Here is a 24,402-nt window from a genome sequence, read left to right as displayed (position 1 = left end):
TCCTCTTAAAATTTGGAAGTTGTTATTTAGAAAAACTTCCCAATTATAGGCTCAGTCCTCTTATAGGCATCTCCAGATGGTGGAGTGCGAAAGGAGCCCTCTCTAATTGGCCTGAATTCCCTCAAGTCAGCCATTTCTTCAGTACCAAACTGAGGCCCAAGGCCCTCTCACCCAGCTACCTCTCCTTCCTTCACCTCCTTCCCACCAGAACTGGCCAGCCTCTGGGCAGTTGGCTTCTGTCTGCCTCTCCCACCAGCCACTGCCAAGGATGCTAGCCAGTCCTTTATTGGAGCCAGGTGGGGTTGGCAAAGCCAGATGTTGTCTGCCTTGTGTTGCCTGGACTTGTGGATGCCAACCTTCCTCCTCCTTGGCTCAGGATACATCTTTGGCATCTTTGCTCTTTTTCGCAAACCCCAGGCATAGGGTCCTGATAACTCTGGATTTTCCTTGGGGGAATGGCACTGTTATCAAAGTGATAATCCAGTCACTCATTTACCTACATTCACTAGTTCATTTCACTGAAAGTAGATCAATGTACAAATATGACATGGCAGGCTTACCCGCCAGAAGTCAAAGAAAATGAATACACAGGTTCAGTAAAAGGAGGAGAAGGACATATCTAAACAAGTGACTTCTAAATCTGGGTGCCCTACCCTGAATCCTTTAACTCTGGGAACCTCTTCTAGGAAGTTTCCATTTGTAATTATGCTGAGCCACAAGCTGATTGATCTCTGTTTAGAGGGGAAGTGGAAAAACAGAACTTGAGTGTTTTCGGCATTCAGCTCTCCTAACTGCTATAGCCACGGCAGGCTTATCTGGCGGGAGCTAGCAGGAAGCCTATAACCGCTTCATCCTAACTCTCCAAATGCTGGCAACAATTAAATGAATTCTTAAGAAGAGAATCAAAAAAGCAGGAGGCAAAATGAATGGCTTATCCAAGTGCTGAGGAAGGAGAGGCTGTGTATTCAAGATGGAAAGAATATAAATACACACACACACACACATGCATATTATGTTACATATCTATAAAAATGTGAAATGTTATTTATTTTGAGAATACCCAGTCATTTCCATCTGTAGTAAGAATCCATAATAACATTCTCTGTTTATATAACTCTTTTCACCTCAAGAGATCCCGAATGCATTTCAGACAGCTCTATACACAGACAGAGGCCAGGGGCTCCGCCATCTCTGGAACTCGCGGTGGGAGCGGGGCAGAAAATGCGTGTGCTGCTGCCTCTGTCCTGGAGACCACTGATGGAAGAGGGACAAGTCGGTCAAGGACAGAAGGGCAACCTCCACATTCTTAAAACAGTGTCAGAGGGGCCTTCAAAGTCTGGGGGACACCTCAAATTTTGATAGCTAATTAAGAAACAAAGCTGAAGAGAACTCCATTTATTTACTTTGGAAGGATGAAGGATGATGCAGAGCAGAGCAAGGTTAGCAAAGCGGCGACTCCAGGGAGTGGAAATAAATCTGAGGCATAGATCACAAAGGCTTCCCTTCCAGCTTATACATTCTGATTACATCGACTCAACCTAAAATAGGAGGACACATAAAAAAGGTGATATCTGTTGATTCATTTACACCCTGTCTTCACCCACAATCCGGTTTCCCAGAAAGGACTGACTGGATGACCTAGAATCCTTTCTTTTTTCATCACCAATTCAATCCACAACATAGCTGGTCTGACTTCAAAATAATTCTCATGTAAAAAATGAGACATAAGATGTCAGCAATAATTTACAGGCATCCCCACCTCAGTAACCAAAGCTTGACAGAAAGGTGTATTTCCACATGGCCTAAGAGTAGGTTCCCAGAGCCACTAAAAGCCAGAAAACAAACTGGAAAATGACTTGTTCCTGCCCAAAGAAAATATTATTGACCAAATGCCCTGTTATTAGTATTGTACTTCAGATCCTTAAATCATGAATGTCTGAGAAAAAAAAACTTATTCCTGGGGACAGAAGTGGGAGATGGAGTGAAGTGACATGTCTTACTGTGAAGAAAAGAAAAAAAAAGAGATTCTGGTGTAGAAATGGCCTGCTGACAGCTCTTGGAAACTTTTTCCCACAGCATCCATGGATCCTTTCTGTAACTTTCTAATGCCTTGGTGTCCCCAGAGTGTCACTGTCCTCCCATTGAGGCAACCATACCAGAAAAGTCCAATGTCTAAGTGCAGCCAGAGGCTCTAGTTCCTGTCAACTCAGACATTAGCTTTTCTAGGTCCTCCTGTGACCTCAGAGACTTCCTACATAAACTGAGCAAAAAGCCCAGATAGGGACACAGGAATATTGAATTCTTTAGGTGACTCCATTTGAAGCAGAGAGAGAAGTGAAGACTACCTGGTATGGGAGACAAACCTCACTAATACTATTTAACATTGTGCCCTGTAAAGGGTTATGGAGGGAGAGATAGATGGCAGGGGCAAAAACTAACTGAGGCCACCCCAAAAGTTTTTGGGAAAATCACCCCTTCCTAAAAATATGTCTCTACACTGAATTTAGCACATTCAGAGCAGTGCACTTTAAAGCAATGTTCCTATGTTGACTTTGACACTCGGATCAGGTTGATAAGGTGGAGTAAAAATCCTACAAGCCAGGAAAATGAGGCTTAGGCAAGCCAAACGTCCTAACCACATCCAGAGCTGGAACTAGAACCTTCTTATTGCAAAATTTCAAGTTCTTTCTATTATACCTTGCCCAAAGTTAAATCAGTATGTAGGAAGTCAAACTGGTTTTCCGACTGAAATACCTATGATGAGCCCAGATTTTTAGAATCTTAGGCCTTCATTTCTCCATTAGCCTAAATGTGGGCTAGGGAGAGGGGAGGGTTTGGAGAAAGAAGCAACAGGTATTTTGTTTCCTCTCTGTAGCTGTCCTTTAGTTCCTCCTTGCCACCCTCACACCATCCAATCACACATTCAGGCAGAAGCAGAAAAGGAGACACTCAGATAGATAAGTGGATGAATACATGAGTGTAGATTTATTTTTAAAATATAATATATTATATACTATTTTAATGCTGATGTATTATTAAGAATGTTTTAAAATCCTTATAAATAACCCTCAAATGGAAAAAGAGTCTTTTCTTGGTAAGACAGCAAAGGATCATGAAATCAAAGATTATATACCTTAAGCCTATAAAATGATCAGAGCACTAGAACCAGAGGATGTTTCTGAGTTTCGGAAGGCATCATTCATGTCCAACAAAGGGAGTACCCCTTTGCACACTAGTCAAGAAACCTTAGAGCTCACCACCCCCTACCCCAATAAGTTTAGGGTTACAGATAAAAGCTAAATACCCCAACAAGTTCAAGGACAGTGTGGATAAAATCAAGCACATCAGAAACTCAAAGGGAGGTTTGAAGAATAACCATTCTTTTTCCCAGACACAAATAGCAATCGCGTTCTCCATGACATGTTTCTTGGTGCCCCTATTAGAAACAACACAGGGCTAAATGAAATGGCAAACAGGCCCAATGTGACATATTCTTAAATAAGGAATGGGTCACATTGTCCTTTTTCTGGCTTCAAGGCAGATTTCACACTGTTCTGGATTGTTCTGCAGCTATTGGCAGAGCTGACCATAAGAATAATTATCTTAAGAGAGGTTTTCTTATAATTGAGTAGGATAGAAAGTTGTCACATATTTAGAAAATAGATAAGCATGTATTAAAGGCAATTTTATCCCAATAAAATGGAAAATAAGACAAAGTAATGATCTTCAAGATCCACCAGAACTGCCAAGTGGAAGTAGGGGTCTATTACAGTCAAGAACCATGCCATGGTTAATGTTAGGAGTTTGGAGGAAGTGACATTTTACCAAATGCAGAAGAAGGAGACCAAGAAATATTAGTGAACAATTCTAAGAAATACCGGCAGGATATTTGTTCATTTAACACCAGATGGCTGAGCCATATCATTGAGCAAAGTGCAGGGGGCAGGTACCAGGTTAAGATATGGAAGAGCTTCCATGTGGTAGAATGGTCTGGCAAGGGAAGCAGCAAATTCCTTTTCATTGATTTTAGTTTGAAAGAAACACAGACTTTCTCTAAAAAATGCTAAAGAAATCCCAGCTGACTATAGGAGCTAGATAGGTAGCAGGATGTCTGAAACATCCAGGAAAAAAATATACGTCAAACATATGAAAAAAATCTATGATTTCATAAAGACACTTACTGTCTCCCAGGTGTCTTCATAAATGGAGTCTTCCCAATCGACTTTTTGAAAAGGATCTAAAAATAAAGAGACATTCAAAACAAAAACTGTGTGAGAGGATTGATAGACAGTGGCCAACACCCAGTCTGAGCCCAGCAGCGAGCAGAGAGTGGAGGGGAGAGAGAACTAGAGAGCGTATGCCCCTTGGAAAAGGGAGCACAGCTCAAGGTGATTGTTGCCATGTGGGGATGCAGGCCCAATGTAGCCGGATTTTCCAATTTTACTATTTAAGAAGGGCCAGAAATCTTGATGTGTACATGGAATCTCCACTTTTTAAATATTGGTGCAGTTATTTTCAAAAGACACTTTGTGGGCCAAGCAAAACAAGGCACAGGGTAGATCTGGCCAATGGCCCACCAGTTCATGGCTTCTGCTGGAAAGAAAAATGCTGTTATAAGTATGGGTGTGGGGGAAAATGGGGAATTGTATGGTCTCTAAGATCCTAATGGGAGCCCAGTAAATAGCATCCCTCTTCCTGAATTCTTAACCAACTGAAAAATGAGAAAGAAGAGTGAGCCGATAGATGTATATGGGGGGGGGGGGGGAGGTAAATTACAATCTTTTTTACTGAATAAAGCAAGGTTGGGGAAAATGGGCAAGTGAGCTTCCTAAAATTGGAGACGCAGGTTTGGGTCAGGCCTCTCTGCTCTCCTCCCCACCTCCTACACCCACCTGCATGCAGGATATGTGTTCTCTGCCAGTGGCTGATTCCCTAAAGAAAGACAGCAGAAGGGGCAGAGCTATCCAAGCTTGGTTTCTCCTTCCAGTTCCACTCATCAGATAATTCACTCCTCTTCCCACCTATGGAGATGGGGGGCGGGGGGGGGGGGGCAGGTGAATGAAGGGCCTGCAAGAATCCAGGCAAGTTGCAGATACACAATAGTGGTGAAAGAGGCAGGATCTCCCTCAACAGTTATTTCCAGCCAAAGCCACCTCTAGCACACAGTGCATCTTTGTGCAAGTTACAAAAAGGCACTCCACCCTGGCAGATGAACTACAGAAAGGCCTTTCCTCCTAGCTGATGCAGCCCCAGGCTGGGGCGCACAGCTTGGCAAGCAGTACCGGGGCTAGATTCCAGCCCACACTTGCCTACTCGGCCTGGTGCCTAAGTACAAAAACCCACAACTGCCCATAGCAGCCCTGTTTCAGACTCTAATAATCCTATCAATTTGATTCCAGATTCTTCAGTCTCCAAAGTAACCACATTGTGAATAGCACCCACTTTCAGTCCACCTCCAACAGTTGGAATTAATATTGGTCCAAGCTGTGTCAAATTTGTGAATGGGGTGGAGTGGAATAAAGGTTGACTGCCCGGCATAGCCTGTGCCGTTATTATTATTATTATTATTATTATTATTATTATTATTATTATTATGCTCTCAATTTCCCAATCCTTAAGTTGGTACAAATTTTCAGAGTGAACAGCCATTTTTTCCAGCATGTCAGAATTTTGTGAGGCTATAATCATTTCTTCACAATGTTTTTCAGTAAAGAATATATTAAGGGGGAAATCATTTTAAAAGTTTCCATTTACAACTGTAGCTTGTCCCAAATTCTTTGTATTCAGATGTCAGACGATAATTGTTGGTTAGCAGCAAGGTTACCAGATGGGTTATAAAATGCATTTCCAGTGAAAATCAAAAGGACTTAAGGGAAATACAGTTAACAGCTAGTATAGTTGAGGCAGGCTACAGTTTCATTGTAAAACAAAAAAATTAACACGATCTTCATTAGAGTTGAGAACAATTCTGTACCCATAATATAACATCTTCATTTCTAGAACTCAATCCAAAAAGGAAAAAAGAAAGACATAGTTCCCTAATTAAACAATAACAAAAAAGAGTGAAAATTTCTACTTATCAGAGGTGAGAGACATAGCAATGAAGGAAAAAGTAGAATGAAAAACAAAGAATTTTTAGTTCATGCTGATCTCTTGCTAACGTTTCATAACCAGGGAAATGAAATCAACAGTCTTCACAGGATGTTAGACTTCTAAATTCTTTCATATTTCCTACCCAAGCCAGGTGCTTTAGAAAAAAAAATTAAACATTTGATACTACTTTTCTGGAAGTGAATTCCTTTCTTACCAACTTGCCAACAAACAGAATTTCACATTTGACAAGCTATTTCCAGGTCACTTATGTGTTTTAAGAAAAGAAAGCAGACATGGCCGACTGGATAATCTGCAAATGCCACTCTTTGAAAACTCTGCTTAATTGAGACCCACTCATTCATTTTTTGTTCATTTGTTCATTCATTCATTCATTCATTCGTTTATTCAACTAATCCTTATCAAGTATCTCTAAACAAGCAAGGTGACAATTGCTTCTGTAGCACCTTTTCCTTTTCTCTACCAGCAGAAAGTACAACCAAAGTTGTTTTCATGTACAGCTTAAAATCCTCACTTTTTTTTCTCAATGGGATGAGCAAGCGACACACTTACCCTATAAGAGTAAGTATTTGAGGAGAAAATAAGCAAACAAACCCACTCCATTCCACGTGTAATTCCATGTGTGTGAAAAAAAAGAACATGTTTTTATTACAGAGAATATATTTATCATTTTTCATTTCCACCTTAGTGTACAAAGAGATGTCCTAAATATAAGGATGAGTTTCTTGGAGGAAGCAAGAGCAAATAACCCTTTGTTGGCAACTGTGGTTACGCTAACCTCAGGGCAGAAGGCTGTGGCCGAGCCTTCTGGGTGCTGCACATGATCTTCTTCATTTATCTTTCTAACTCTCTTTACTTGGAGACTTGTAGGGTGCAAAGGCCCACAGATAAATATCCCTAACGTAAGATGCCCATGACAATGGGCTTGCTTTCTCTTCTTCTTTCTCCCTCACAAAGATAACAAACAGAGGAGGAAAGCGTGGCACATGGGGAAGTGGAGTTAAAATGTACTGCACGTTACTAATCCTAACATAACATTGGCAGCTTGCACCATCCCCCTGCCAAACCCAAATTAACACACTGCCTTACTGGAAGGCAAAGGCTGCAGCTATATTTATAGCTCAATTAACAAGTTTCATAACTAAACCTCCAGAAGTCCTAGGCAAACCTGACAAATGCTATGCATCTTAACACCACAGTGACCCTGCCAGAATGCCACCATCTTCTAACGGGGAACAACTCCTGCTATCACCTTGCAAGAACAATGATGATTGGCACTGGCCCATCTGATAAAGGGAAGCTGGCTGGGCACCTCGGCTCTTGTCAGGGGTACGTCTCGTAACAACTCCCGACCAACACACATACGGTTGATTCAAGCAGGTGGCGAATTCTTCTTTGCTCTGCAGATGGATGAAAACGCCTGCTCCTTGGGAGCCAATGGCTGCAGAGAATGACTGCCACCTGATGACTCAGGAGCCTTGATCCTTCCGGGAACTGTGTAACAGAGACACGGTACGTCATTTGGCGGGTATTATAACTTCAAAAGAAGCAGAACACCTCTCTGTAATATCTTCTAAACAGGTTATTTTTGCTTGAGGGAGAAAGATGCCTCAGAGGATCATCAGCATGCAGGCGGTACTGTTAGGGTGACTAGGGAGGATGCAGCAGCATTTTCAATGTAGCACTTGACGCGGAGCAAACTGTAGTCAGCGTCCGAGTGGGCTTCCCCTTCCATTTAAGAATAACAGGTCTGCACGTGTGGCTCCTCTGTGGGATCATGAGCTCACAGGGAGGGAGGAGTATTCTGCTGCATTCTGCTACGTTTTCCAGAGCTCTTAGCTAAGAAGTAATAATAAGGGTTTGGCATTTTTGAATAAATGAATGAATGAATAAATGAAAATTTTAATAGATAATTGGATAAATAAATAATAGATAAACAGTACTATTCTCCCACACACTATCAGAACTTATAATTCAGCAAGCCTTTTGCTTTAATTTTTAAGTTGGAGTTAAAAGCATTTCATGCGCCATCCTCACATACCCCTATCAGCTATAATCCATCTCCAGGTAACTCTGTGATAGGTCTCTTCCCTATTAAGAGCTGAGTATTTAGGTCACAGAAATTTGAAGAAACACAATGTGTTGGAAGAGCCCTCGATTTTCTGCTCTTTGAAACTCTTGTCTACTAACGTAAGGGAGAAATAAATGGTCAACTATTAATGCTATTTTAATATATTCAGGTGCACAACTTTTGGTACATTACTAATTCCCCTTGTCTGTAAAGTGAGAGAGTTAATCTAGAATTATCTTTAAGTGTCCTTTCAACTTTAAAATAGTATGATGTTATTTTTCTGCCATCTAGCCATCCCTACACATTTTAATGGCATAATTCTTCATACTCCTATCCCCTAAAAAGGATGATTACAGAAGTTATTTTTAATATACCAAAACTTTCAAATCTTGCATGAGAGCACGCACACTTTTTTTTTTTTCTTTTTTATGGTTCTTTTGCATTCTCATTGTTGGGCCTTTGATTTCCAAACACAAGGGTATTTTTTCTAAGGAATGTAAATGGACCATTTTCTCAGAATAACTTTGTGGCTGCTTAGAAAATGTCATAAAGCTGCAAGCATAGACTAAAGAGGATAAAACAGAGTGAGATGCTGTTATCAAGGTAAACTAAAGTAAAACTAAAAAGATTCTGTCAGAGTTTAAGGATCTATTGCCTCTGCCTACGTTTTCAAGGAACAGAATCTTGAACTAAGACGTCTCTCCAACAAAGACCACAAAGAAGCAGTCGGCTGGCCAAATCTATGTTCAGTAGGCTAGGTTATGTGTAGCTGCTATGATTGAGGCTTTATTGTGAGTTTAAACAAATGCCTTTGGGTGGGTCTTGGACTTCCCAGTTGATCAGTAGCCCGTACCACTCCCTATGTCTTATATTTTTATATTTATTTATTAATCTTTTCATTTATTCATGGTACTGGTCCTCTGCCAAACTCACTGCATCTGTCTTCTCCCACTAGAGTAGAATATTATGGTCCCATAAGTGTAATATAGTCCTCTATGTGTTCATTGTTATGTCCAGTGCCTAGAAGAGTGCCTGGCTCATAGTAGATATTCTGTAAATATTTGTTATCCTGCAAATTGTTCCTTCTCAGAGCTCACAACATGCTCTGTTCACACCATCACAATAGCCTTAATTCAATACAAATTTATTAAGTACTAGATACTATACCAGGTACTGGAAACATTGAAATGAGTAAGATAGAATGAAGCAGATTTCCTTGTCTCAAAAGCTCACATTTAAGAGAAGAGATCAGGCACATAGACAAATATGACAACACAACACAACAGTTTCGATGAGGAAAATATGTTAAAAGTGTTAGGAAAAAATTGACAGAAAGCAGGGAACATTCGCAGTATGCCTCAGTGATAGTGGAAGTTCACTACCTGAATAAGGGAGAGAGGGCTTTTTACCCAGAGAGAAGACCAGGCAAAGTCCCAGAGCAGTGAAAGTGCACATGCGCAGGGCACAGGTCATTTCAGTGCAGGTGAAGGAGAGATCATCGAGGAGGAGGAGGTAGAGGTGACAATGGGGAAGTAGCACCTTTGTAGGATTGTGAAGATCTTTAAGGTCAAACCGAGCAGTTTAGATACTATATTACAGAAAGAAATACTATCAACATATTTCCAACAGAGAATGCCAGGAAGAAAATGGAGTTTTAGAAAGTTATTCTGACAGGGTATAGGCTGGCATGAGAATAAGCTGGGAGTTTTTTACAATAGTCCAGAGAAGAGGTGATGGAAGCCTATAAAGCAAGAAAAGCTGCCTTTCTTTCAGGAGAAATTTATGCAGGAGACATTTTGGAAATGAAATTAACAAATGAGAGAGAAAGAGGGAGAATTGGGTATGGCCTGAGGCTTCCAGCTTAGGTAAACTGGATGGATAATGTTATTCTGGAAGGGAGGACAAATGTGGTAACCAGCAGGGAGGGAGACAGCCACCGAACTGTCAATGTCATGGTCAATGGTGACCTTTTCCAGGGCAGTTTCAAAAAAATGAGGGGAAATAAGCGCAGTGGATCAAAAAATGAAAATGATGTGAAAAAATCAAAGGCTCAAGAAAAAGGTGTCCTCTATTTAAAGATTTTGACGGAGAGGGCGGAAGAGATAAATAGGCAGAGCACAGGAGAGCTTTAGAGCTGTGAAGCTGTGCTGCGTGACACTACAATGGTAGATACATGTCATTCTATATTTGTCAAAACCCATAGAATGTACAACACCAAGAGCGAGGCCTAATGTAGATAAATGATGGACTTTAGGTGATAATGCTATGTCGAAGGAGGTTTGGTGATTTTAACGAACGTACCACAGTGGTAGGGGGTGTTGATAGTCGCGTGTGTGGTGACAGGAGTTTTGCGATACTCTCCATACTTTCTGCTCAACTTCGTTGTTGACTTAAAAACATTCCGAGGAATAAACTTTATCATAAAATAAAAACTTGGTGAAATTTGCAAGTTTGTAAAGGAAAATAAGATGGTATCTTGAGAGGAAAGCAAAGTCAGAAAAGATAGTGGTTTTCTTTCTCTCTTTTAGAATGAGACTTATACAAGTATGCTTGCATAGAAGTATTTTTAGGCTGCGAAGTGGTCTAAGAGAAAAATATTTGAGAGAGAAAAAATATAGCTGATGCAAAAAAAAGTCCTTGGTAAGTATTTAGAACAGTGCCTGGTGCATAGTAATTGTTCAATAAATGTTAGATCGTTATCACTGCTCTAATACACCATTACTTCCTTTTTTATTGTATAGTAATTTAGGTCACTGCCCCAGCTCACTAACGACACCATTAGCTCATATAGAGGAAGGCTGAGACTGTTTAGAGTTTGTGTTCCTTGTAAGCACTTAGTACAATTCTTCCAAAAGAATCTTCATTGGCTGATTGATTCATTCACATAGGTATTGGACAAATGGTAGAATTTGAATCTTCTCAGGTAGTCATTTTGGTTTCTGCCTTTATTCTTCATATACTCTAAGCATTTTTATCCTTACCTTTGATGTACTATATAGTATGTATTGAACAAAATGCCCTATCCCTCTTAGATTATAAGGCTAAACTTGTCTGTGACAGTTACGAGACTTTCAGCTGCATGTAACATAATTATAAGCACAGAAGAAGGAAGCTGAGGGCTCTAGCTGGGCAGGATCAGAGACTCCATAATGACATCAAGAACTACGTTCCTTCTCTTTTTCTGCTATGCTGGTCTCAGTGTTGGCTTCAGTGAAAGGCTGGCCTCCCTCAATGTCACAACATGGCCACAGTAGTTTCAGGTGTCACATATAGACAGAATGACATCCAGATAATGAGACCATTTCTTCCTCAGTACCTTTGCTGTGAGAGGGAACTTTTCCAAAAGATCCCCAACAGATTTGTCTTAAATCTCATTGGCCAGGATTGTGTTACAAGCCAGAACTTCAAGGCATCCTCAGGTGGCTTTGTGGAATAGGGCCATTCTAATTGCTTTAGACTAATCAGGAGCCGTCCCATTGGGGACAGACACAACATTTTCAGAAGTACATGATTCTGCAGAAGAGAAGTGACCCTGAAATAAACAGGGTTCTGTTTGGAAGAATAAAGGAATGGGGCAGGGCAGGGAGATTAATGTTGGCTGGGCAGTCAACGGCATTTGCTAGGTTTGAATCAAAGCTAATACAACATAAGAAAAAAGTGTCATAAAGTGGCACCTCTCTGATATGTGGACATAAAATTTGCCTTTGGAAGTTACTCTATTAGCAAATGGATGATACAATAATCAAATGACAAATGAGTAAATCACTACTTCAAGGTTCAGCCAGGTGATATGAGAAAGGTGTTATCCAAGCACTTGGAGACTCACCACATATTGCTCTGCTGTCTCAGTACAGTTCCCATCATGCAGGAAGAAAGGTTCTTCATTCACTCCACCAATATTTCAGTGTCTGTTTTGTGTCAGACCTGATAACAAAATATGGAAATAAACATTAATAAATCAGTTTCCGTTCACTAAAAGAGAACATGATCTAGAACAGAAGACTAACAAGCAAATAAATAACTACAAGCATGTGTTTTTAGGTATGTTATGGGTCTACACAGTACAGTCTAGCACAGAATTAGCAGTAGTCAGTTTTATTTGGAGGCAGGAAGAATTTCATAAAGGAATGTGATGTCTGAACTGGGTCTTCAAAAATAATTAGTTGCCTTCCAGATTAAAAAGGGGGCTGGGAAGGGCATTCCAATAATAGGAAAGTCAAAGGGGTACAAGTGTGAATTAGTATTCTGTCCCCATGAAACTCCAAGTGGATCAAAATGGCTAGAGAATAGACTTGAAGGAGTATGGATGAAAGTGACCTTGGAGATTTTGGCAGGAACCAGCTGATGGAGGGCCTTATTCCCACTCCATTCCCTTGTATATAAATTGGGATTTTGTGTAATAAGTAACACTGAGAGCTTAACAAAGAGAATAAGCATTTTAAAATATTACTGGAGACTGAGTTGTAGGAAGATTGAGGTGAAAGCAAGTCTAGAAGTGGGGTGTTCAGCTAGTGGTGGCTTCAATAGTTCACACAAAAGCATGATATTGCTTGAGCTGAGGCAGTAACAGAGAGTCTGGAGAAGAGGGAGGAATAAAATACTTGATGAGACTCAATGAAAATTTGGGTATGGAAAAAGAAATAGAAAAGTTCACTGTGATAATCAAGATAGAGAAGAAAAGAGGAGACGTTAAAAGGTAGGATGATCAACTCATCCAGGTTTGCCTAGGACTTTCCTAGTTTTTGCAGTTAAAAATATGCATCCTGAAGAACCTCTCAGCCCTAGGAAAACCAGGATAAGTTGGTCATGATATGAGGAAAAGTACATTTTGAGGAAAGTACGACACATTCAATTTGGAAGAAAATGAATTCCAAACCTATTTGGTAGTAGAACATGGAATTTGCATCTACCTAACCCCAAAACAGCTGACCACTTCAGCAAAAATTCAACCAGATAGCATTCACTAACCAGGTACACTTCAAAAAAGGTATTTTCAAACAACTTCACATTTCCACTCTATCCTGTAGATACCATCATCCAGAGTTTGCACAGTTAAGGTAGGAGGCCCTGACCTAAGTGGTTAAATAGTCAGTCATTCTCCACTGGGGTTGGTGGGCTGCAGATACAACGTAAAGGATGATTGATAACCACCTTTTGAGGCATTTGTGCAAACCATTAAAAATTATCCTTAAAAGGAATACATTCTATTGTGATCCATGGTCATTTCTATCAAGGGGACTACCCATCTGCTTTAGCTGCCTACAAAATTATTATTCTTCAGAAAACAGAGTGACTCCATGCCTTATTAGTCTTTGTTTCACAAACATACCTATCCTGTACATATACAACCACTCAACAATTTGTTGCAAAAATGAAATATTTTAAGCCCATAAATGTACATATTACACTTACTGCACATTAAATCAAAACAGCCTTAATCTCTAAATTTCTTTATCTTTTTAACAGATAAGAATTTGAAAACCATATACAAGAAAATTTTAAGTTTGTACAAAGCTCTGAGAAGATTCTAAACATCCAGTTAGCTTAATAAAAACCTAAAAACATCATGATAAGAAGGAAGTTCCATTGCATACATTTATTTGTGCTTGAGACCAATATTGTTCCACCAATAGCATGCTTTGTAAACTGACCTAGTGCTCCGAGAGTCCCCAAATGCCTTATTTAAAACAATGGGGCAGACATCGAGGATGGTGTTCAACTCTTAACTTAGCAATTCCCAGTACTGATTTAAACCAGACCTTTAGTGTTATTTTAACATAGGTTTTGGATTTAATTATCTTAAATGTCTGAAAGAATGCATACAATTCCCAAACTGTTTATCTCTTTTATGGTAAAATCTCTTCCCCTATCCCTAGAAATCTGTTTTAATTATTTAATCAGTTTGGCTGAAACTCACAAAGCATTAAATTGTTAGTTGTTACTTAACATTCCTTATAAATTGCATTTATTAATTTCTGGATAGAGACTTGTCCATTGCTACAGTAATTTAAATTAGTACCACATGGTTACAGACCGCTGCTGAATGATGATTAAATCTTTGGGGCAAATTCAGTCTTTTAAGATATTTAAATGGCACTAGAGATAAGCTAACCAAATTTGGGTCCAAGAAGTTACAATTTATCAAAAATGTAATAAACCATGGCCAGAATATTCATCGTAAGCAGCACATAATGTGGTCCATGAAATGACATTTTAGCATCCCTCTCACTGTGGTCACAGGAAAGTGCTGACGGTGCAGACACAGCAATGCTCCATTGATATTTAACAGTTCCCATCTACAAGGTACTTTGCAATATTGTAGTTTTTTATACACTCAAGTCCCCCTGATACTCTATCAGTCATTTTGTTATTCGACACAGTGACATATTCCTTTCTTGGTGCTTTCATTTCAGGGGAGCAAACAATCAACATACAACCCTTTGGAATTTTTGAACAGAAGGAGGAACTGTAGGACCTTGGTGGCATTTCAGAATGACAAATCGCTAGAGGAAAGAGCTCTGTAGGGACTACTGACTCTAAACTAATTAGAAACAGATGATAGGGAGAGGCTCTGGAAAAGGTAAAGGTTGAGAGAGGCTCTAGAACTCATTTTCCCTACTTGCAATCCAAAAATGTTTCTTCAACACCTATTACTACCACCAAGTCCATTCAACTGATCCTGGAATTTTAAATTTTCTCAGATCGCTAAAAGGACCTGATCATTTCTTCCCGGGAACCCACCGTGGAAGTGGAGTGATAAAAAATAAATTTTCCATTGTTTCCAAATACTTAAAAAATTATAATAATTTAAAAAGAGGGTTATAGGCAGGGCATAGAGGAGACCACAGTGTCTCCTAGTGGAAAGACTGACTGAGACATTCAGGTAAAATAACAAAACCAACTCATAAAATAATAGATTCTTCTTGCCGCTAAAGATAAATATTAAATAATCCTAGGTGCTGCAGGCTGAAAATTAATTTCTGTAAGGCAAATAGTGTAGTACGTATATGTGTTTCAATTTCTGTTTGGCAAAGTGCCTATTTTGAGCATCCTGCACAGACCTTTGAAGTACTTGGGCTGTTCTGATAATGCAGATGCTTAGAAAAGCACTGCCAGTCTGTTTTGGATCGTAAGGCTCCCAACTAATTCCAGGTACTCAGTCTAAAAACACAACAATTGTTAATACATTAATGATACATTGCAGCCCTTCTGAATTGAATTGTGCCAGGAGATGGGAATGACATTAACTTATTAGCAGAATCACAAAGTGCTGAACCACTGCAATTTGTGTTCCCCAAATTATAGTCAGGTGCAGTTGCCCACATGGAGCAGGTTTAAACAGGATACACAGTGAGAAAAAAAAAATGCTTCAAATAGAGCCTTCTAATGATTAATTTACAATAGAAAGAAAGATAAAGGGCAAATAGTACATTGTATTCTCAATCATGAAACTATTATAGACGTCCCACCTGTCTACTCTTGGACCATCTGAGAGCTAAGCCATTTTATCCCCCAGCCCCTGTTGTTTTAACTGTGCTTCTTGAATACTAGTGTTTGACAAATCACATAAAATGTCCCCAGGAAGCCAAACACACTCAGGACCATTTCCTCAAAAACTTTCGGAAATGTTAAAAATAAAAACAACCACCAAAACGATAACAAAATCCACAATCTAAACTTTGTGATAAGTTCCCTAAAAGCAATAACTTTTTTTTTTTCTTAATCATGAACATTTATCCCTGGAAGAATCTTCTGCTATGAGCATGAGGGTTAAAGCATGTGCATTCTGGACCAAAGAAATGCCATGAGGCAAGGTGAGTTTTTAGTGGTCATGGAAAGAAGAGGAAAGTCTCTGGGAAATCAACAAATGTAGTAACCCTCACTCTCACATCTATTCCAGTTCCTTCTACGGAAAGTTTTACCAGAATCCTGGGGCTGTAAATGGAACCAGAGAGTGGGGTCCTTCACTTTGATATTCTACCAACACTCCATGCCTCTTTCCAGAAGGGACATGCAACTCGGCATACTGACCAAATTCTAACTTGCGTCACTGCATTCTGTCTCCTCTAAATACCTCCTGGAACTTCATCTGGTCTTCATTCCATGCTGTAAACCAATATGAGCTGTTGGAAAATTGCCCTTGAGGTGGCTGTACTTCAGTACTGGGCAACATGACTCATGAATATTTTTAACAGTCAAGGCCATATGTTCCTCTCCTCTGAAGAGCAATGAGCCAAACAGAGCTTCTTAAATAACACACAGTGTGGCAGCTACTGCCAGACATACCAGGAAGAGGCTCAGAGTTGGATATGTCCTCACAATCATAGATGAGAAAGGTCCCTGACTTTAAGAGGGATTACCAGCTAATAGGGAGCTAAGAAAATACTGGGAGTATAAAGAACTTGTTTTTGTGCTCTGTTTTCATCTTGGTTTCTGTGCTTGGTTTACTTTATACATCAGTTAAGGGAAACGTTTTTTTACTAGGTCAGTCTCCAAGTTAACCTAAGCCTTCTTCCTCTACTCCACTCTCTCCCATCACTTTCACAATTGGAGGGTTCAGCAGGTGCTGCCCACAAACCCATCAACACTCAGAACTGCTGACAATTCCTTTTTCATAATATGATAAAGTTTCAATGTGCAAAGGTACCCATGGACTGGGGTAAACTGGGAGTGCTTTTAGAGGGAATGGGGCTTTGAGGCAAGAAAGAGTTATAAGAATAATAAATAGAAAACATAGTTGCTTGGAAGAGGGTGGAGACTGAATGGGACCAATGTGGACGAGGAGATACAGAAAGCAGAGACTTGAGAATGCCTGTGATTTATTTGAGTCTTGACAGGCTTAGATTTCTACTTTCTGATGGCAATCTGTAAATGTCCAACTTTGTTTTGTTTTTGAATAATGGTCTATTTAGAATAATCAGGTTTAGTTGACCAACAGAACTTATCTTGCAACCTTTCTGAGTAAGTTTAATAACCTGATATTTATTTAAGAGCCCAGCATTGTCGGACACTGTGTTAGGGATGCGGAATCTGGGTGTGAAAAGGATGGACATGGTTCTTGCCCTCCCAGATATTATGGGGCCATATTATGGGAACAACTGTGTGTGTCTAGGGAAGGGGCTCAGAGGAAGTGAAAGCTAAGCTAAGACTTTCATGATATAGAGAAACAAGTCTGATCACCTTTGTAAGTCTAATTTCACCATTCATAGAATTAGGAATCGCCTCCCTGACCCTAGCTCACTGCACCAGAAGAAAGCAACTAGTTACCCATGTGGGGATAAGCAGAGCTTGTTGGAAAGCAGAAAACAGCATGTCACAAGTCTGAGGAGTCCAAGAAGATGGCAGTTGGGGAAATTCAATGTTGACCTTGAATTTCTAAATGACACAAAAGTATATAGCTGTGTCTTCTGGCCCCAAATTGTTCCCACCCTCGCCTCTCTCCTCCCTCTGATAAATAAATAAATTAATTAATTTGATTTTCTCTTGTCCCTGGCATTGCACTCACCCTGAGCCTTGCTCTATCTGGTGATAAGATTCCCGTGGCCCTGGTGCTATTGCCACTATGCCATAAACAGCACTTGAGTACAAACGAGGTCTGTCTGGAGTGAAAGAACTTCAAAAACAAATGTCACCAAACTCTTTACTTGACATTTGTTGTTTAGGGTAAATCAACTGTCCAAGTCTACAAGGGTGGGTAAGCTTGCTACACAACATGCCCGGAATAGCAGGGGATTAATCTGACCTCACATCGTCAGTTAGAGTTACTATTTTGTACTATCTTTGACCGTATTCTCATGATGCAGAATACTTTGAAGTGTAAAAAATGCAATCATCCAAGTGCTTAGACTATCTCATATCAAGTATCTGTATGGTTAGGAAAAAAAAAGCATTGTTGCCCTCCTGTAGAAATATCTGGGGGACAGATTGTTCACTTTTTGTTCAGATAGTTTGCTGTCTGTTATACATGGCTTTAATTATTTTCCCCATTTGCTTTCATATGCACTTTCATTCCTGTTGTGGAAGGGTTTTATTATTATTATTATTATTAATCCCAGAAAAAAGGAAAAGATTCAATACGGGAAAAGAACAAATGCTGTAAAATCTACTGTAATAATGTGTTTCAGTGGGAATCGTGGTCATTGCAGGGTAGAGTTGCACACCTACTCATTCTTTTGTGATGATTGTGTTTTTACTATTTCAAATTTAATACTTTTTCTAATATATTATATGTTACCTCCCATGTATTTAAGCTGTACTTAAAAGCATGCTAAGAACTGGTAATTCTTTAATGGTTGTTCACTTACAAGCGATTGTGGGTCATTACACAATCATTTAAAGGGCATTAATGAGAACCATTTAATGGTTTTTAGTAGAATATCATTGTAAGGGACAGGGGAAAAGTTACTGGCTGTAAATTTTTATGACCATTTCTTACAAAACGTATTACTTTAAAGATTTATGCATGTAACAATGAGTACAATAAAAGCCGTGCTAAAAATAATTTGAAATCAAAGTAATGCATATAGATAAGTCTTTGCTCTGCTGCAATTGGCTGAGCCCCCTTAAAAAAAAACCTTCCTTTTTTCCCTCCTTTCTCCCCCCACCTAGTCTCTGCCTTTCATCCTCCCTCCCTTTCTTCTCTCCTTCTCTCCTGCCTCCCACCCTTCTTCACTATTTCGATTTTCTTTCTTAAAAGACATTTTTAGTATCATTTAAGATTTTATTTTTTATGAAAACCATTACAGATTGAATCCTTAACCAATATGTTTTTTAGTTGGTGGGAGCTGAGAACAGAGGGGTAAATATAGCAGGACAGTGCACATAGAAATCCCTCAAATGTAATGAGAATATTTGTTTATAGACCTTTTCTCCATACATCATTATTTTAAACTATTTTCTCTTTATATCATGGAACTAAAATAGAAATTCCAAGACTTTCTAGGACATCACTCCCTAAGGTAGGACAGGGGACTAAAAAGGAAGAGGAACTAGTCCTGGGTGTATACCCATAGAAATCTGTAAAATACATATAAAAAGGGGGTCTCATGCATACCCAGAGCGGCATCCAGCACCCTGCTCCATGCAGCTCACTTCTTGAAAAAGAAATGGGTATTTGAGGAGCTCAGTCTACTGAGGGAGTAACCTTATTAAAGTGCTTTAATAACACAACACTCATCGTATTATGCCTGGTTTTGTCCACTTGCGATTCTCGTGGAATACATAATGAATAAGACAATGCCTCTTTCCCAGGATTCTTGCATAAGCAGGATGATACTTCTAATTAAAAAGGCAGAGTTAGTGCAGCACATGAAATGAACAGAACCATATCTCTAGAAATGCCGAGATTTTGCTGTTTGCATTAAGTAACGCTTGTATTTCTGATTCCAGCCCAATACCCATTACCAATAAGATGAAGATTTAAGATAACTTGGTCAGAGGATGGTGAATTACAACTTTTAATTAAAATGTAGAAAATAGTTGTTTTAAAGTAAATATGATAATACTTTCATGATCATTAATTTTTTATGGAAAGAACAACAAAAGCAACCTGAATATTTTAGAATGTGACATTATAGTCAGGCAGAGAGTTATGCATGTCCCAGAGAGAACACTGTGCAGTTGCTACTCTCCATTTCTAGTCCCTTGGAAACCCCAGCAGAATGTAACATTTGGATCCACAGAGATTCTCTTACCTATTCAGGTAAAGCAAGTGATGACCTGGACAGTAAGAGGGTAAGGCAAACATCGAGGTTGACACAGCTTATTTACACCAAAGAGGAATTCAATAAATGATAACAGGGAGAAAAAGAGATAATTTCCTTATGTAATCCATATATCTGGATATAAAAAAATTAATAAATCACACATAGAGTGAAAATATTATTGGTGTTACACTCCAGATTAAATGTAGCAACATGATTGAAAGATTGGTGATTGTGTGTGTGTGTGTATGCACACGTGGGCACGTGCACGCACTGTGGTTCTCTCTACCATAATTAGTTCATACTGATGCAAACCTAGCTTCATGTCTCCTAACAGTATCTCCAATTCTTCCCCTGAATGAGTGTTCTACTACTATTAAATCTTCTCTGGCTCAAGGTGTGTACAGTCTTCTCTCCATCACATTATGCATGCTGATTCCTGCCAGCAAGCATCTTGACTTCTCCCTGCCCATATACTCTCTGTCTTGATTGGCTCACATCTACCTCCTCCAAGAAGCCTTCCCTGACCACTCTAGCCTAAGACCTGGCTTCGAAAATCTAAATCTAACACCAGATACTTAGGTGAACCACAGTGAGAGTCGTGGGGAAGAGAAACTGTTCACCTCTGGTAGGGCAGACATTCTTTTGGATCAGTTCCTTCTCTGTCTGTAAAATAAGGAACTAATCACATCTGCCTTATAAGGCTATTGTGATAATGTCATCCAAAGCACATTAAGAAAGCATCTGGAATAGCATAGTTTCATCATAAATGTTAGTTAGTCTTTTTGTCTTTCTTTCCCTTCCTTTCAAATTCAGAGAAATGTGTGTTTAAGCTATTCAGGTGTACTAATTTGTTATATTTACTTTCTCATGACTTTCAATTTTTTTTGTTATGTGAGCTTTCATTCTCCATCATCTCTCCCCATTAGTCTATGATTCCCCCAAAGGAAGGGACTCTTATTTATGTATCATCTTATTCCCTGCTTTATCTAGCACAGTTCTGTATGCACAGTTAGAATCAATAAATATTTATTAGAAGAGTGAATATTAGTCACTTTCTCTAATGTTTGTAAAACAATTTCCACAAAATAAAAGTCCCAAATTAGCAACACAGTATTGTAGCTTTATATCCCCTGGTACACTATATATGGTATATGGCTGAATTTATATACAGTAGAGAGAGAGTGTCAGGCTGATTTCAGATTCTTTCCAATCACCTGAGCTGGATGACTACATAAAGGAATAGGAGGTACTAATGAAATAAGATCATGCATTTGATTCCAATGTGGGTATGTTTACAGAACTTTTCTGGGCATAGGGACTGTTGTTTTCATACTTCCAAGCAAGTATTAAAAATATAAAAATATTGGCCCCAAGGTGGTCTTGAGAAGTGAGCAGAAGGGAATAACACGAACAAGGAAAAATAAAAATTAAGTCACAAGCACTACTCCTGGAAAGATGGCCCGTGGTCTTGGTAGTCAAACGACAGTACATTTTGGCATTTAACATTTAAATTACAAGCTTCTTCCACTGATGAAATGCGATTGGCAGAGAGCAGTTATGAGTTTGGCCTCTGATGCCAGATAGCCTGACTGCTCTGTGACCTGCCAAGTTACATAGCCACTCTGGGCCTCAGTTTCCTGACTGGCAAAATAGAATGATGATGCCTGCCTCATAGCCTGTCACAAGGCATAAAGAGGTAACAGATATAAAGCACCTCACAATAGGGCCTGGTACAGAGCGAGGGCCATGCAAGGATTTAGTAGTGTTCACTCGGCAGGATCTGAAACACCTCTCAGTGATTCTGTAGTAGTGTTCATTTCTGCTCTTTCAGAAGGAGCAGGCACAAACAGCATGGGGAGGAATTGTGAGACTCACTACCCTGCGATCCTTCCTCTCAGTTACAGAGTAAGAGAAGAGCCTCAGAAAAAATGCCCTGGGCAGCAGTTCCCCAAGTCCTTTCTGCAATTGCTCTTAAACTTTCAAAGGGTGATCAGCAAACGTGTGTGCTCCATTTCTGTGATGCCCTGTATTCTGAGTCTCTCGGTGTTGACACCCATAAGTGGCGTACCTGACTTTAGAAAATTACCAAACTAGAAGCAAAATGAGTGATGCAAAATAAAGAAAAAGCTTCCCGAAGGGTGGGGAAACGTAATGAGATAAGAAAGAAAAGGGGGCCCAACTACTTTTAAATATCTTCATCCCAGAAATCCCAACAAAAGCAAGAGCCGTTAAATACATTATGACGTCTGAATTGGCAATTTCAAACAAAGTTGAGTTCTTAGAATCACAATGAAATGTTGGTGGTGCCTTAAGACATTATACATCTGACTAGCAGTTGGGAAAGTAACGATTTTGTGGATTACCCTGGGAGGTTGCTACATCCTTAAAAGATATGCAGTATTATGTGTCATTTTCTTCTGATGCAATTTCTAGAAAGAGAAAGGTAACTTAAAAATAGAGGTTTCATTTTAATGCATGTTTACTCTTGCCTTTGTCTGAAGTCCGAAAATGACAACATGTTCTTCCCTTTTACTGCAGCAGCATTATTTTTATATAAAGTTTGAAACCATGTGTGCCGCCAAGGCACCCCTCCAAGAAGGTAAGCCCACTACTCTCATCTATCACAACCCTTCAGACTTTTTTTACTTAAGGGCTTGTCATTTTGGTAGGGAGGAAGATCTACCAAATACCAGCCACGTGCAGTTTTATTTCTTCATGCTGTTTGTGATAAACTTCAGGGGACATATTTAACATTCAACAAAAAATGAAATTTCTGGGGCCACCCCAGCAGGAGGATAATATCACTGCTCCTGCAGCAGCACCAAGCTTTAAAGCACTGCCAAACAGTCCAGGCACAGAATATGACAATACATATGTAATTCCTGGAGGAGTTGGGGGTGAGGGGAAGTCCGCAGGCTTCTAAACCACTCAGTATTAATCTACAGCTTATCCCCCATGCTATTATTATTATTTTGTTGTTGTTGTTGTTATTGTAATTATTGCTCTTTGTCTTCTTACGAATAGTCTCCTCTGAGAAGACAAAGCCATTCACCTTCTGGCAGGGTAGTCATTCTTTTGAATCACAGGGTATTATTTTGCCAGCTTCTCGAAGTTGCTAAATTGCTGAGAAAAGCATGCGGGTTTGGGCTGCATGCACGAAGGAGGCACATCTGGGGATCAGCTCTGGGTGCATACGTCCACCATTCTCTTCTGTCCCTTTGGCCCCATTCTTTACCACCTGGAAAAAGGAGCAAAGTTGCCAGAACCCAGCTTTGTTTTCAAATTCACTTCAACCATTATATCTGAGGACCTAATAGGACCCAGGTCTGTGCTTGGGACTGTCGGAGATAAGAGGTTCCAAGTTTTAGACGAAAGTTAAGGTTGAGACACATTAAATTCTCTCTTTGTCTCTGTCTCTCTATCTCTCTCTGCCTCTCTGTCTCTGTCTCTCTGTCTCTGTCTCTGTCTGTCTCTCTCTGTCTGTCTGTCTGTCTGTCTCACACACACACACACACACACACACACACACACACACACACACACCATCAGGCCTTAAAGAGCATAGGGTAGATGTGTCCTCAGGCTCTTCTGTCCTTAGAAATGGGTTAGAATGTCCCTAACAAAGCCCTAAGGAAAGTGCATTTGCTGGGACATTAACCAAGATATTTGGAGATCTCTTTTCTGCTGGAAGTAGGAGAACAGAGACTATGTTAATTGCAAGACAATGAGCAAAGAAGCGGGTTTTAACTTTCATGCTCTAACAGGGCCAGAGAGGGAGATTACAAGGAAAGCACAAAGGCAAATGCACGAGGCGGGCTCCTGCCTCCCAAGGGAGGGAGATGAGCATCGCAGGATTTGCTGTAGAGGCCCACGGCCAGCACAATCTATTAAATAGCTCAAGTTAGTCAATGTGGAAGAAATTTTTAGACACACATGCCCAACCATATGTGCATGGCCAAGATTTAAAATAGAAAAGTGAGAGACTGTTGGATGACTGAGGATTTTTCCCTTGCCAGGAAGTCCTCCTTAAGGATTTCATAGCTTGCAAAAGAGAATTGCTTGCCAGACAAGCCAAGAAAAAGACACAGAAGATTGGGACCTGCTTCCTTAATGATGAAATGTCACACTGCTATGTAAATCAACCCAAAGAAAAGAGGCAGGCATGATTAAGATGGCTTTGCAGAAACGAGAGGTTTCTTGACATTGCCTCCCTAAACTGCTTTATTTCCTCAAACCTGAAGGCTGAAGGCACACACACAATGCAATCTTGCTGGTGCCTGCACTGGGCAATACGGGAACCCCTCTGTCATAGGAATTCTATGTTGCAATGAAAACTTACACTCTGTGGCCCCAATCATGAGGGGCAAATTTTCTGTTTGTCTATTTGTCTAGTTCATGTCAACCTCAGTGGGTTTCTGTGTGTGTGTGTGTGTGTGTGTGTGTGTGTGTATGAGGAATGAGAAAATAAAAAAATAAGATGGATTCCACTAGCCACACGGCAAGCAGCTTTATTAT

The 24,402-nt window shown here is 39.8% G+C and overlaps 1 protein-coding gene across 18 annotated transcripts in view; it reads right to left on the bottom strand.

Moving 5' to 3' along the window:
- Positions 1 to 24,402, bottom strand: part of LOC107500100 — a 523,620-nt gene that overhangs the window by 186,227 nt on the left and 312,991 nt on the right. For 12 of the 18 annotated variants that reach the window (XR_004952067.1, XR_004952071.1, XR_004952077.1 and 9 more), the window contains exons 3-4: positions 12,009 to 12,106; positions 4,182 to 4,237 (exon numbers count right to left, since the gene is read on the bottom strand). Coding sequence is in view for 3 of the 18 variants with exons in the window: in XM_036224749.1 (XP_036080642.1) it covers positions 4,182 to 4,237; positions 4,893 to 5,021; positions 7,364 to 7,474 (296 nt within the window). In the remaining 15 variants the exon portion in view is untranslated. Of the gene's footprint in view, positions 1 to 4,181; positions 4,238 to 4,892; positions 5,022 to 7,363; positions 7,606 to 12,008; positions 12,107 to 22,939; positions 23,278 to 24,402 lie in introns of those variants that run through there. The other 6 variants (XM_036224749.1, XM_036224750.1, XM_036224751.1 and 3 more) reach the window with 4 other exon arrangements.

Source organism: Rousettus aegyptiacus, unplaced genomic scaffold (assembly GCF_014176215.1).
Source record: "Rousettus aegyptiacus isolate mRouAeg1 unplaced genomic scaffold, mRouAeg1.p scaffold_m13_p_7, whole genome shotgun sequence".
In the NCBI taxonomy this organism is placed as follows: domain Eukaryota; kingdom Metazoa; phylum Chordata; class Mammalia; order Chiroptera; family Pteropodidae; genus Rousettus; species Rousettus aegyptiacus.
This window is presented reverse-complemented; position numbering and strand designations above follow the sequence as displayed.